Consider the following 14,556-nt stretch of genomic DNA (forward strand, 5'->3'; position numbering starts at 1 on the left):
TTTTTTTAGATATGTATTTATATTTCTCATATTTTCAGAGTAAGCATATTGGTATTCATTTGTCATTTGACTGCAGCCATGCTGGAGCTCCACCTTAAAGGGTTTTAGTTGAAGAAATCAAACCCAGGACTTCTTTGTAAGCCTAGTGCGTATTTTATCAATCTTTATTGCCAAACTGCTAAGTTACAAGGACATAAACACACCAGCATCATTTGTCAAGCAATGGCAGGGGAATTTTGGTAGAAGGCAATTTTAGAGGAAACGTTTAGTCAATTGCATCAACTTCAGTACATGACACACACAAATATGTATGTATATATATATATATGCCAGGCTTCTTTCAGTTTCTGTCTACCAAATCCACTCACAAGGCTTTGGTTGGCATGAGGCTATAGTAGAAGACACTTACCCAAGGTGCCGTGCAGTGGAACTGAACTCAGAACCATGTGGTTGGAAAGAAAGCTTCTTACCATACAGCTGCACCTGTGCTTATATGTAAATTTATTTTGAATGTGTCTGTGTGTATATAAGGTGGTGAATTGGCAAAGTTGCTAGGCTAGTGTTGGATAGAATGCCTTGTGGTATTTGTTCTGTTCAAATCTCACAGAGGTCAACTTTATCTTTCATCTTTTTAGATAAGTGAAATACAAAAGGGAGATTTGCATGCATGTGCAGATGAATGGTTATCCAAGACCAACAAAAGGCCTTCAAGAAGAAGTGTGTGTGTATACTTTGAGCATATGTTAATCTGAGTGTATAATAATTGTTAGGAGGGAAGGGGATTGACTTAAGTATTTTCTGATTCTGAAAAAGAAAACCAGTCTTTGCTGTTGTGTGTTTGCCAGGAAAGTGGACCTCAGCAGGATTTGAACTCTGAATGTAAAGTGTGTGTGTGTGTGTGTGTAACTATATACTGAAAGACATTTTATTCAATACTTTAAATAATTATAAATACTAATTATGAAGAAGTGTATTTACTTGTGGGTAGAGTTGGACTAAGAGTCATATTCTGTCACAAAGACTGTACCACTACAAATATTCAATTTTAGCTGGCTTAGACCCCTTCATCATTAAAGCAATGAAAGGATAATAAATGTCTTAAGTTGTGCAGATACTTTTAAAAGCTAGTGATTAGCTTTGGCCTTAAAGAATGAAAGATAACGTTCTTATATGATCTAGAATTTACTCCCTTTAGCTAGGTGTAGACTAATGGTATTATGTTTGGGCCTTCAACTAAACTGCAATGAATTTGAACTCAACACTTGTGTGCAGGTACTTCAATACCTTATATCCATTCAGTTACTCTTGTATATGGACAACAAGTGCACCATAATTCAATCCATTTTTATAAGAGAAAAAAAAGGCAATGAGGAAACAATGAATTTCCATGTGAGATTATAAAGAGAAAACTAGACAAACAGACCTCATCATAGCCACTTGTTACAAGGTTCATGTTCCTGATATTAGCCTTCACCACATCTTCATAAGTCATCCTTTTCTACAAGTTTCTTCTATTTGGAATGCTTGGCACTTTTTACCCATTATGCATCATATGCCTGTACCAGTTCAGTCTTCTCTCTCTCATGCATTACATTGGATTCCTCTTATACCCTGTTTTCTCCCAGTCCATTTGTGCCATCATTCATTGAACACTAACATAACATACCCACTGCAGAGTGCACACTTCATTTCTTTCCAGCCTTCACATATTATTTTCATTGCATTTCAAATGTCATACACAAACATCATACAAACTTAACACAGAACATTGCCTGGAGAGGTAACTCCTTGAAACATTTTCCACCTTGGTTTTAAAATAAATAAACAATCCAAAAGAACAAATATATTTTTATATTTTAATTATAGCAAATAAATACTAGGTTTTAGTAAAAGTTCTGCTTGTCATTAAGTTTTTGACACGAAACCTAAGTGAGATCACAGAAATAAGTCTATATCTGAATTAAGAAACATTTTTCATGGTAAGGATTTCTAGTATTGGGCACAACAAGGCCACAGATTTGTAAAGGAAGAATCTAGTTTATAGAATCAACCTCAAGAATTTGACTAGTTATTTTGTTAATGATGAATGGCAAAGTTTACCTGGTGGGTTTGGGGTGAACTCAGAAGAAAGCTGCCTTTTTAAGCTTTTCATAATAATCATACATTCCACACATGAAAAATAAATGACATTTCATTAAGAGTGTGAAAAAAATTCTTATTTTTTTTTTTTATCATTCAGATATAGTTTACTTAGTTCCTTGTGCTTCATTTTATGTTTGATGTCGAAAACTTAAAATACTTCCAATATGGTTGACATATTTACCTCCCCACCTTCCCATATAGAGGTGCCTTTAAGGTCTCCTTTTTCTCCAGTATGATACTCCACATGTAAGCCGAGGGTACAATGAGTTGTGTATGTACCCTGCAGTTCTGAGCTGAGGTGGATTAGTAGACAGATAAGATGGACAGAAAAAAAAAAGCAGAGCACCATATACTGATTGTTGGAAGCAGAGAAAAGAAGACAGCACCTAGCCATCTAAAAGACCTGCTCTGGGAAGATTACACATACATGCCTGAATTTATATATCAGTCCAACCCATGCCAGCATGGAAATGAAATTAAAAAAAAAACAGACTTAAAATTTAAAGACAACAAAATATGTGTGGTATATATATTGTACAACACACTTCTTAAAAGCAAGAAGCTTGACATGTTAAGTCACACATGGACCACATTTGCAAATATGAGATGAAATTCATAAAAAAAAAAAACAACAAAAAATGAGATAGAGATGTTGATGTAATGGTTTTGTCCATTCCTGTCATTTTCTTATTTTCTGATGTCAATCGTATTTTTTTTTTCATTTCCTTGTAATGATATTTGTTGACCTTTTGTTGTTGTTTTTGATGTTATATATTCAAAAACAGTAATATATATATGTGTATATATATATATGTTTAAAAACAACAACAACCTCCTTCTCCCATTAAAACTTTGATAGGAATAGAATACTTCTGAATATATTGATAGATCCACAGGAATGCACTGAATGGGTCAAGATAGACAATAGTCACTTTCCATTGCATTCCAATCAATGTTGGCAAAAAACGGGTGTGCCTTGATGTCTTCAGCTCCGTTTATCCCACTTCCAAGACGTTCACGAGGATTGTAGCATAACAACTGGGAAAAGAAAAGGGAAAGCAAAGAGAAATTTTAAGAAATATACCAACAAAACAAAATCAAGACATATATATTAGTGACAGAGGCAATATTAATACCAAGCGTTAATATTTATTCTGACTTTGTTAGAACAAAGTATACTGCAGTAGATACTATGAGAAACTCTCATAATGGCTTTTGGTGCAAAGTGCACTCTTGTCAACAAGCTCACAGGCTGATCCCAGCACCTCTATTCTGGCACTGTTATTCTATATAAACAAGAGTTTTCACAAAGCTAATATGAGAGTTTCTCTCATGGTAGCTATTGCAGTATAGTTTGTTCTAACAGAACATTCATGTTTAAGTGGGAATAAATATTACAATCTCACTGACTAATCACGACATCAGTGCCTGTTCTAGTACTGTCATTTTATATATCACTGGCAGGGGGATGAGTTGCTCTTATCTCTAGCAGTTGAGTGTCTGTCGTTGACAAGATCAAAGAAGTTCAAAAATCACATGATCTGGAGGTGGGAAATTTATCTCCCTGCTAGTAATATAAATGAGTGCATTTTTCACCAAAAGCCAATATGAAAGTTTATTTCTTTATTGCCCACAAGGGGCTAAGCATAGAGGGGACAAACAAGGACAGACAAAGAGATTAAGTCGATTATATCGACCCTAGTGCATAACCGGTACTTAATTTATCGACCCTGAAAGGATGAAAGGCAAAGTCAACCTCGGCGGAATTTGAACTCAGAACGTAAAGACAGACGAAATACCATTAAGCATTTCGCCTGGCGTGCTAACGTTTCTGCCACCTTGTCTCTCATAGTATCTCATGCCAGCTCGCCACCTTCTCTCATGGTATCTACTGCAGTATAGTTTGTTCTAACAAAGTGGGGGATAAAAATCAAGACAGTAATTACAGCACATCAAATGTAAAGTCTTTCACCAACACACATTCACTGATTCATTTAATGTCCATGCTCATGCTGGCATAAGTTGAATGATTTGATGAGATTTAACAGCTCCAAGACCTACATTGTGCCTCACTGTCTACTATAGCATGGTTTCTACAGTTGGATACCCTTTCTTAACACCAGCCACTTTACTGCATGTACTGAGTGCTTTTTCAATGTTACCTATATATATATATATATAATTCAACAACATTCTTTGGACAGATTTTTTAATGGCATCTTGACAGAGATCAATAATAATAAAAATTGGACTCACTTCTTCCAACAGGCCTTGAGCCTCCATTGAGATATGAGATGGAATCAATAACTGAGTATGAGATGTAATTCCTCCAGGATGACAAGAAGATAAGCGCTGAAAATGAAAAAAAGAAAAATCTTTCAAATTTTGGTGCAAAGCTTTACAATTTTGAGAAGAGGGGACAAGTCAATTACACTGACTTCACTGTGAAGTCAGTGTTTATTGAACTTGAAAGAATGAAAGGCAAAGTTGACCTTTGGGAAGACTATTCAACCAACTCACCACTTTCTTAATCATGATAAGTGAAAGCACTGTTTGGGCAGTCAGCTCTCTCATGACCCTATTTCTAATGAAAAACTTGCTTATGTGCCTCAATTAATTCTCAAAAAGGTCAAAAATTTTGAGAGATTTAGTGAAATAACTTTTTTGGAACATAACGGAAAGGTCCTTTTTGTCATATTCTAGTTTTACCTCCTCCAATAACCAGGCCCCTACCAAAGGCTCTTTGTCTTGCAAGTTACTGGTGCCACATAAAAAATACCCCAGTCCATTCTGTAAAGTGGTTGACATCCATCCATAAAAACCATGCCAAAGCAGACCTTACTGCTACTGATGCCGTGTAAAATGCATAGAGTCTAGTCTGTAAACTGGTTGGCATTAGGAAGGGCATCCAACCATAAAAACCATGCCAAAATAGACAGTGGAGCTTGCTACAGTCAAACTGTCCAACCCATACCAGCATGGAGGATGGATGTTAAATGTTGATGGAAGATTTTCACATAATTATGAAAAACAAAAGAGGTTTTGTGTTAAAGAACTTGCAAGTGGTACTACTTAAAATAGGAATGTTATTGGAAATGATTTTTCTTACTGTCTGGAATAAGTAAATAATATTTGGTTGGTCCTAAGATCTGAAGGATATAGAAATGGAAGTACTGTATCTGATGGCATACAAGATATACTTTTTTTTTTTTCAAAAATACCTTAGGCCTTATATTACAAGCCTTAATGCACTAAAAACTTTTTCCTGAATATGCACTGTTGAAATTGGGATGCATCAAATTTTCACATATGTTTTTTATGTCATCAAATACAATTATTATTGTTATAGAAGATCTGTTTTACTCCGATATAAAACAGCAGGTCTTTAGGATTGACTGATATTCTTCAGCAATAAAAACACAAGAGTCAATAAGAGAACTTCTATGCAATTACTTAACCTGTTCAAAGTAGCAGTGAAATATCTTCACAATAAAAAACATCCAATGAGTTTAACCCTCTTAGACCTAGGTCCCTGTGTCTAACTTTACCCTCCATCAAGGCTTCTGAGCAAGAAAATAAACAGTTGCACATATAGCTCAAGAGTAACAATTGCAGGCAAATTAATGGACAGAGTTGGCAGCAGTATCTTTTTCTATGTGTTTACCAGAAATCCAACTGAGATGATGTTTAACCTATTCTCACAGAATATGTGACAGGGTTAAAATATAATTCAAATATCATTTTGTCTTGAATCAGTTAAAATAACATGTTCCACAGTTTTAAAGATAAGATAACTTGGTTAAGAAATTCTGATAAAATATTTTGTTTGAGCCAGACTGTGGAGTGATGTCCATACAAAGCTCACAACTTATACTACAATATCTCCTGCTTGTCACAACACCAACATCATAAACAAACAAGTAGAAAGAAATCAACTGACTTTTCCAGAAAGCAGCTCAAATAACAAGGCACCAAAACTCCACCAATCACAGACTTCTGTATGTCCAGATATGCTACAAATTTCTGTAAAAAAGAACAAAAACAACAACCACATTTTAAATAATGTCAATATCAATTTTATGTGTTATTCATGAAATAATATCAGGCTGAGTAAAAAGTAAGTAACGTTTTAAGACATGAAATTCATCACAATATATTTCAACAATGCAGAAATTTTATTCATCAAAGTACCATGACAATCAACACATTTTTGCTGAGTTATAAGTTTATTTATTCCAGTAACATAAAAATCTGGGATTCTTAAGCTGATGAACTCTTTGAACACACTTTCAGCATTGGTTTGATTTTTGAACTCTTTCTCTAGCAGGAAACCATCAAGGTACTTGAAAAAGTGGTAGTCATTAGGATAAAGGTCTGAGGAATAAGCTGGGTGGGGAAGAACTTTGCAGTCAAGTTCCCTCAACTTCTAGAGCATCATCATACTATAATGCGTGTAATGTCCGTCCGTCTGCCTGCACTCACATCATGGCCAAACGGTTGGGCCGATCAGCATGCAACTTTGTAGGAGTGTTCGGAGGAGGGGGTGTCTCTTGGGTGGTTTATATATAGGTTTAGTCCCTCCCCACCCCTTATTTTCAGATAAAGTCCATCAATTGAGGTAACTTTGGCAGAAGGAATAGGGTGGCCTATACCTTCCTAAAGGGACATGCTTGACCTCCTGCTTCTGCTCCTGTCCCACCACCACCCCTTAACCGAGTAATACCATCAATTGAGGCAAATTTGGCACCCGGAGGTAAGTTTTGTAAGAGGAATAGAGAGGCCTACCTTCTCCTGCAAAGATCAGGCCGACCTCCTCTTCCTGCCCCCGCCCCACCCAACTCCTCCCTCTATTGAGTAATATTGTCGAATGAAATAACTTTGGCAACCTGGGCCTCCTACACTGAGTGTAGATCTCTCCTTTTGAACACATGAACAGTTTCGAAACATTGTTTACAAAATAATAGCTGATCATTTGCAAAGGGGTGTGTCTACAGTCAACAGTTAGGATTTTTGCTCATAACTTTTCCTACTATGTATCACACTATGATCAAATACTTTGCAGGATGGTTTATGTTCCTCTATGTTCTGAGTTCAGACCCTGCAGTTAATGGTTGTCTCCATCACCTTTAAAATTTTGGAAGTGCAATAGGAGAGTGGTTGAAAAGGTAGGAAAAGTGACCTTTTTGGGTGGGATGGGACACAGTGTAGTGTTTCCAATGATTAGGATACATTGAATCTATAGAGAGAATGAAAAGATTAATGAATAGATGCTAGTTCCAGGGCTTATTTTTTGAAGACAAATGAAAGGACACTTGTCAGGATTGGTGACCTTGGTTTGAAGTAACCAGAACTACTTATGTATTAGGTTTAGATGTATGAATGGTGGCTAGTTTGGTGGAGTGCAATAAACGTAGGCAATGAATATATAGTTTTTCTCAACAAGAATGTTGAGAAGTGGAGGAAAGGAAGCTTATGCAAAGCTGGTAGAGATTCAACTTTTGGTAAGGATCCAAAACAACTGGCTGCAGTTTGATTGTTAGAAATGGCTGCCACAAAGCTGCAACTGCTTCCACCATTGCTATGAGCTGCTGTTGTTGCTGTCATCAGTAAATAAATGTGCCTGTGAATTTATTCAGCAATTATAAATTAATCTGTGTGTGAAGTTCACATAGGCGTAGGAGTGGCTGTGTGGTAAGTAGCTTGCTTACCAACCACATGGTTCCGGGTTCAGTCCCACTGTGTGGCACCTTGGGCAAGTGTCTTCTATTACAGCCTCGGGCCGACCAAAGCCTTGTGAGTGGATTTGGTAGACAGAAACTGAAAGAAGCCCATCGTATATATATGTGTATGTGTGTGTTTGTATGTCTGCATTTGTCCCCCCAACATCGGTTCACAACCGATGCTGGTGTGTTTATGTCCCCGTAACTTAGCGGTTTGGCAAAAGTGACTGATAGAATAAGTACTAGGCTTACAAAGAATAAGTCCTGGGGTCGATTTGCTCGACTAAAGGCGGTGCTCCAGCATGGCCGCAGTCAAATGACTGAAACAAGTAAAAGAGTAAAGAGTATAGCCAGCTCTTCTCAAATGTAATCTTCCTTTTACCATGAGAAAATTGCTACAGGTGTAAGGGATCAGAGAAATTGCTCAACTGGGAAGTGAACCAATGTAAAAGATCACCTTTTTAGGAGCAATACTGAGCACTTCATACACCAAGCTAAGGAGATTCTACACAGTCACTCAACCTGCTAGAAACAGCAATCAAATCTTCTTTAATCACACATTGGCATTTTGAAAAAGGACTGGTTGGAAAATATAGTACTGGATTCTGAGCATATAGGGAAAAAGACAAATCTGCTTGATCAAAGGTGATCTGATCTGGAGCAAAATATCAACTTTTCATAAATAATAAAGTTCTCTTACTCACCTGGTGCAGTATACATATTTTCAACAGCCCAATCATCTAAAGGCAGGTCAACATTGTTCATTTGACAAAAGTATGAGATCAATACGTGACCTTTCTCTCCAAGTAGAACATTTGAAGGTTTCAAATCACTGGAAGAATAAATTAAAGAAATAAAATAAAGAAAAATACAACATAAAACTTGTTACACATTTAATATGAAACAACAGTGAATGTTACTGTCAACCTTAGTGTCTCACTGGTTGATCCCTGTATTGTGTGTGTGTGTATGTATGTATGTACCTTGTGAGTGGACATGATGTAGTGTTGTGACCTGCTGTAGTGTTGTGAAACACATCTTGAGTGCAATTGTTTGAAGAAGTTGTGAACATGTCTTGAACATTTGAAAAATACTTGGTATTGTGTGTGTGAGAGGGGGAGAAAGAGATTGTACAGAAGGTAACTTATAACTTCATGGCCAAGGCTTCAAACTTTACTCCAGCTAGCAATGATGCTGCTACTGAGTAAAAAACATCCCTCTTTGATAGACTAGCAATTTCCAATTCAGAATAGGAATCTAACTCTATAAACAATTGCAAAAATATGCAATTCATATTTTCTTGTCAGTAGAGAAAAATGAATGCAAAACAACAAAATTAATCAGACTGGTTCAGGCATGGGTGTTTGGATACAGAGATCACTTTATAAGCATATAATTTTTTACTAAGTCACTACACAGCACTGTGGGTAAGTAACTTCAACTGTAGCCAACCAATGCCTTGGAAGCAGATTTGGTAGATGGAAACTATAAAAGTCTGTTGAGAGAGAGAGAGTGTGTGTGTGTGTGTGTGTGTGCCAGTGCCACTGGACTGGTTCCTGTGCAGGTGGCATATAAAAAGCACCATTTGAGCGTGGCCGTTGCCAGTACTACCCGACTGGCCCTCATGCCGGTGGCACGTAAAAGCACCCACTACACTCTCAGAGTGGTTGGCATTGGAGTCTGGTGCAGCAAATTGTCAAACCCATGCTAGCATGGAAAGCGGGAGTTAAACGATGATGATGATATACATATGTGCATGCCTGTGGATGTTTACATTCTACTGCTTCACATGACACCTAGCAAAAGAAAAAAAGTGGTGCTGACATTCCCTTTCAACAAATTATCTGCTAGCTCTGTGCTTTTGAAGGCATGTAGAAAAATCCATTACTTGAAAAAACAGATAAGTGTTAGGGACAGGAAGGGCGCTTGGCTGTAAAATAAAACTTCAGTAAGTATTTATCCAACTTGTGACAGCAGGGAATCCCTCACCCAACCAAAAAAAAAAAAAAAAGAATGTAAAATTAACAAATGGATGTAGACCCACACTCATACAAAGAAGAAAAGAAGAGATAAGAAGGAAGAGAGAAAAGAGAAGCAAGGAAAGACTGAGAAAGGAAAATTACTCACCGACAAATAATACCCTGATCATGCAAGTATGACAGAGCAATCACAACTTCTGCTGCCCACTGTTTGATGCAAGATTCCGGTAGCACAACTTCTGAAGACCAGTTCCTACTACTGTCAAATTCTTCAAATACTTTCCACACTTTACTCTTTGAAGGTGACTTCAGATCACACTCAAATGATGCAGACCGACATGGCTCCATAAATGACTGTCTAGGAATGCCTGTGTATGATGTTGTATTGTGTTTGGTGGACTTTTGACTGAGACAGCTACAGTCATTGGTAAAGTCTGATGTTGCAGCTTTTAATGGGGCTGTTGTGCTTTCTTTCTCATCTTTAGAGTTTAAAGCTTTCTTTGTTACACTATTGCCTTCTAAACAGTCTGTCTTAGGATTAGAGCTTTTGGTTACAGAAGAAACTAAGGTTTTTATACTTTGAGATTCGGAATAATTCTCTGTTAAGTCACTCTTGACAACACTTAACAAACGTGACTTTGATAGACTTTCTCCCTCACCAGCAGAAATGGTTCTTTCTCTAGAGTTAAGGCTGCTTGACTGCGAATGCATCTTTGGTAGACTGCTGGAATATTTATGAAGGTCATAAATACTGACCTCTTCATCAGAGACATCATCAAGGCTGCCGTTGCATTCACTGAACAACTCATCACGTCCAACACTTATACTATGGTCTGAAGCGGTGTTTATCACAGAAGATTTATTATTTGGTGTTTCTAGCTGTGTGGTCAATGAATGTGATGTTGGATTTTCCAAGACTTTGTCAATAGACTTTAATAACTGAATAGAATTTTTTGTAATGTCCTGACAGCTGGTATCACTACATTCGCTGATCTGTAGTTCTGATGCACTCTCTCTAAAAACATCATTCAAACTATCTGTGTCGGAATTGTTCGTGTCATCTCGTTCAGCTTCATCTTCCATGATTATGTGGTTGATGTCAGAGAATCCACTGCTATGGCGTTGGGATTTCTTATCACTATCGTTGCTCGTTATGCTAAATTCAGCTAAGTGGTGCCGACTGCTGGTCAGCAATTCTTGGAACTTCTCATCACCGCTGTTGTCAAGCTCTTTCAGAGACATTTCATCAGGAATTGAAGGAAATGTTGTGGAGGTCGTTGAACTTTCGTGGCTTGGACTTTCAGATTCCTGTCCTGTTTCTGATATTGAGGCAGCATCATTGGACAAAGCAGACAAGTCAGTATAGCTGTTCTTCAGTGTATCAACCTCTGCTGAGTCAGCATTGTTGTTGTTGTTGTTCATGAATAAAGCTGCATATGATGTGGCACAATCACTTGTTTTATAACTGGGCTCCAGGTGGTCATTGACCCCACTTTCAGTCATCACAGGATTTTCTGGCTGTTTGGCTGGAGGTTCTTCTTTATAACTGTAATTTGGTAACTGTTCATGGAATGTTAAAGAATTGTGCATCTTACAACCCTTATAGACATTACGACCCCCAGCACTGCCAGAGCCACTGAACCCAAGGTAATTTTCTTGGGAACCTAACTGCAAATAACTGAGTATGTAAGTCCACAGTTTACCACCGGAAGCATATTGTAGCAGCAGATATATAGCATCTGCTCCTTCATAAAATTTATACAGTTGAACCATATATGGACAAGAACTAGGAAGAATGTTCTTCACATTCAATCTCTCAGCACCAGATTTGTGAATTGTCTACAAAATATTAAATAAGAAAACAAAAGTTAAACAATTAAAATAAATTTTAAAGGAAGAGTCAAGCTAACCATTCAAAATACATATAAACCATTCTGCTCACTTTTTTCCTTTTGTAATATTATTGTAAACTAATATAAAGTGTTGAGTCACTCACCAAATAGGCACAACTCAAAAATATACCTCAACTAGCTATTTTGACCCGTGCTTCGCTCGGGTTTTGGTGATGGTATTGTTTTGTGCGTGTTGTCTCCTTTTCCTTTTCTTCTTTTGTTCATCTTCTTTGCCTGGTTCTTCTTATTGCTCTCTTCTTTACCCCCCCCCCTTTCCAAAATTCCCCAAGTTTTTACACCCACAATTAAAGATAACCGCCTCTGGCACCTGTAGCAACACGAAAAGCCACCATTATTCAAACAGCACAACCTGTCTATCCCATAAAACTCAATTTTTCCCATATTCCTCACCATGGCAACCAAACAGTAGCCCCGAGCGACTTGCAACCCTCCTCACACCATCGTCCACCCCATTTTACCTTCCAGTGTAAATTTTGGTGCCAATCCGACCCCATCTATTGCCCCTTAAACTGTTCCCATCCCAAAATGAGACAAAATAACCAAGAAATCAAACAACTTTATCACATTTCAGCTTTATAGATATTGATTCAAGACATTATTTAGCAGAGAGTGTGAAGTGGTTTACCTGGAGCAAACAGTTTATTACTTACTTTTATGATATATGTTTCATTGGAACCTTTCTCTAGTACTAGCAACACCTTATCTATAGTGCTTAGTACTTTGTAGTTACGTAGTTCAGATATAGGAGCTCTGAGGAATGCCAAAGTGGGGTCTAGTTCCATTGGTGGAGACAAGGAATCCAACTGAAATAAATAAAGTTGGTGACAATATATAGTATGTGAATGCATGGGAAGGTGTGATTCACAGCTAACAGGAAATGGTATGTGTGAGTTTGTGTGTGTGTGTGTGTATATATATATATATATGAATATATTGACAATGTATGGTGAGAGTGTTTTGTGTGTGTGTTTGTGATAGTGCATGAACATGTTGGTGATTATACAATCCATAGTTTACACCAATATACCCTATGGGATTTCTACCTATTGAGCATGACCATTTCCTTTATGGCAACAAGGTTGCTATTTTTCTCTTTTGTTTACTAAAACTTTTGAGAGAGATCACAGCTCAGGTCCAACAGAATGTCACAGGAAAGGATCACAAGACAGATTCTTCAAGCTGAACCAATGAGCAGGAGACCCAGGGGTAGACCAAGAATGAGTTGGTCACACTTAGGAATCCAGAAGGAAAGTGTAATGATGATTGCTTCTGACAGGATCCAATGGAGGAGGTGCCTGAGGACTCTGCCTACATGATGAACCAGAAGATGATGGATGGATAAAACTTTAGTCTTTGCTAAAGTTACTTTGAGATCTTTGTAGCCAAATGACTATATTAGGCAAAATAATACACACACATTTGAACACTCGTTTTAAAGAGAATGTACACCCATTAAATCAAAACTATAGCTTTTAATGTAAAAAAAAAAGATATTTAAAACAATATACAATAATGTACAATATAAATTTCATCATCATCATTTAACGTCCGCTTTCCATGCTAGCATGGGTTGGACAATTTTGATTGAGGGCTGGCGAGCCTGATGGCTGCACCAGGCTCCAATCTTGATCTGGCAGAATTTCTACAGTTGGATGCCCTTCCTAAAGCCAATCACTCCAAGAGTGTAGTGGGTGCTTTTTACATGCCACCAGCACGGGGGCCAGTCAGGCGGCACTGGCAACAACCTCGCTCGAATCTTTTTACACATGCAAGTGAAGCGACATTGGTAACAATCACACTCGAATGGTGCCCTTTTACATGCCACGGATACGGAAGCCAGTACAATAATGTACAATATAAATTTATTAAACTATAATAAAGACTGTAATTTTTAATTGACAATGCCATTAAAGAACATTTTATCATGACAATATATGCAATACAGTATTCTTATTCAGTTTGTTAATCTGTTAAATCTATGAGGGTTTACAGTATAGACATGTATATGTATTTCAAATAAATACATTTCAATTCACCAAGTGTTTTAAAATACGTGTAGCACTTAGAACAAATGGATAAGTTCAAACAACTCTCAATACTATTACAGGCCACATGTGGTGATATAGAAACTTATAAACTGTTCCCACATGTAATGATATATAAACTACTGTTGTTTAATTTACAAGCTATTTTCTTCTGGCAAAATGATACAGTTAAACATAAACAAACAAAAGATTACAAGTTTGACACCAAAAACTTAAGGTATACCATTGCTAAAGTTTCATTCTAAAACAAAGCAAATTAGTTAACTCCGTTTTAAGAAACGATCCAAAAAGACCAATCAGTTTAAGTGGCTTAACAATTTCTCCACGCTTCGCAATAAACTGTGTATGGATTTCAAAAATTTCAAGTCAAGCTTTTTCATTTGAGCTCTACCTAATCAGGGCTGACCTGATACCAAACAACACAGTAATGAATAAATGGTAAAATAAATAAATAAAAAAAAAACAACTTACGGCCCATCGCCTCTCATCATTTACATCTTTGGCTAAATGTCGATTATACAAATCTTCAGCTTTCATTAGGTACTGTGCTGTCTTCCGACGAACAGCTTCTCGGCGTGTTTTATTGGAATCTCCTATAGAAACAGAATACATATACATACATACATTATAAAGGAACAGGGATTTTGAATCCTGTCAGGTACTTTACAAGTACTCTGATATAATCCAGATTCTAGCTAACAATACTGAATAGGTACAATCCATCTGATGAGCTTTAACACAGTATGTCTGATCAATT

At 37.1% G+C, this 14,556-nt stretch overlaps 1 protein-coding gene across 3 annotated transcripts in view; it reads right to left on the minus strand.

Annotated features, from left to right (window-relative positions):
• Positions 1 to 1,842: 1,842 nt before the first annotated feature.
• LOC115217016 (ribosomal protein S6 kinase delta-1) overlaps positions 1,843 to 14,556 on the minus strand; it is a 72,352-nt gene continuing 59,638 nt past the window's right edge. For all 3 annotated transcript variants that reach the window (XM_029786542.2, XM_029786543.2, XM_029786544.2), the window contains 7 exons: positions 14,271 to 14,392; positions 12,405 to 12,557; positions 9,990 to 11,680; positions 8,567 to 8,694; positions 6,083 to 6,165; positions 4,399 to 4,494; positions 1,843 to 3,180 (listed from right to left, as the gene is read on the minus strand). In XM_029786542.2, the coding sequence (XP_029642402.1) occupies positions 3,055 to 3,180; positions 4,399 to 4,494; positions 6,083 to 6,165; positions 8,567 to 8,694; positions 9,990 to 11,680; positions 12,405 to 12,557; positions 14,271 to 14,392 (2,399 nt within the window). In that variant the 3' untranslated portion in view covers positions 1,843 to 3,054. The remainder of the gene's footprint in view (positions 3,181 to 4,398; positions 4,495 to 6,082; positions 6,166 to 8,566; positions 8,695 to 9,989; positions 11,681 to 12,404; positions 12,558 to 14,270; positions 14,393 to 14,556) is intronic.

This window comes from Octopus sinensis, linkage group LG11 (assembly GCF_006345805.1).
Source record: "Octopus sinensis linkage group LG11, ASM634580v1, whole genome shotgun sequence".
NCBI classification, from domain to species: Eukaryota; Metazoa; Mollusca; class Cephalopoda; order Octopoda; family Octopodidae; genus Octopus; species Octopus sinensis.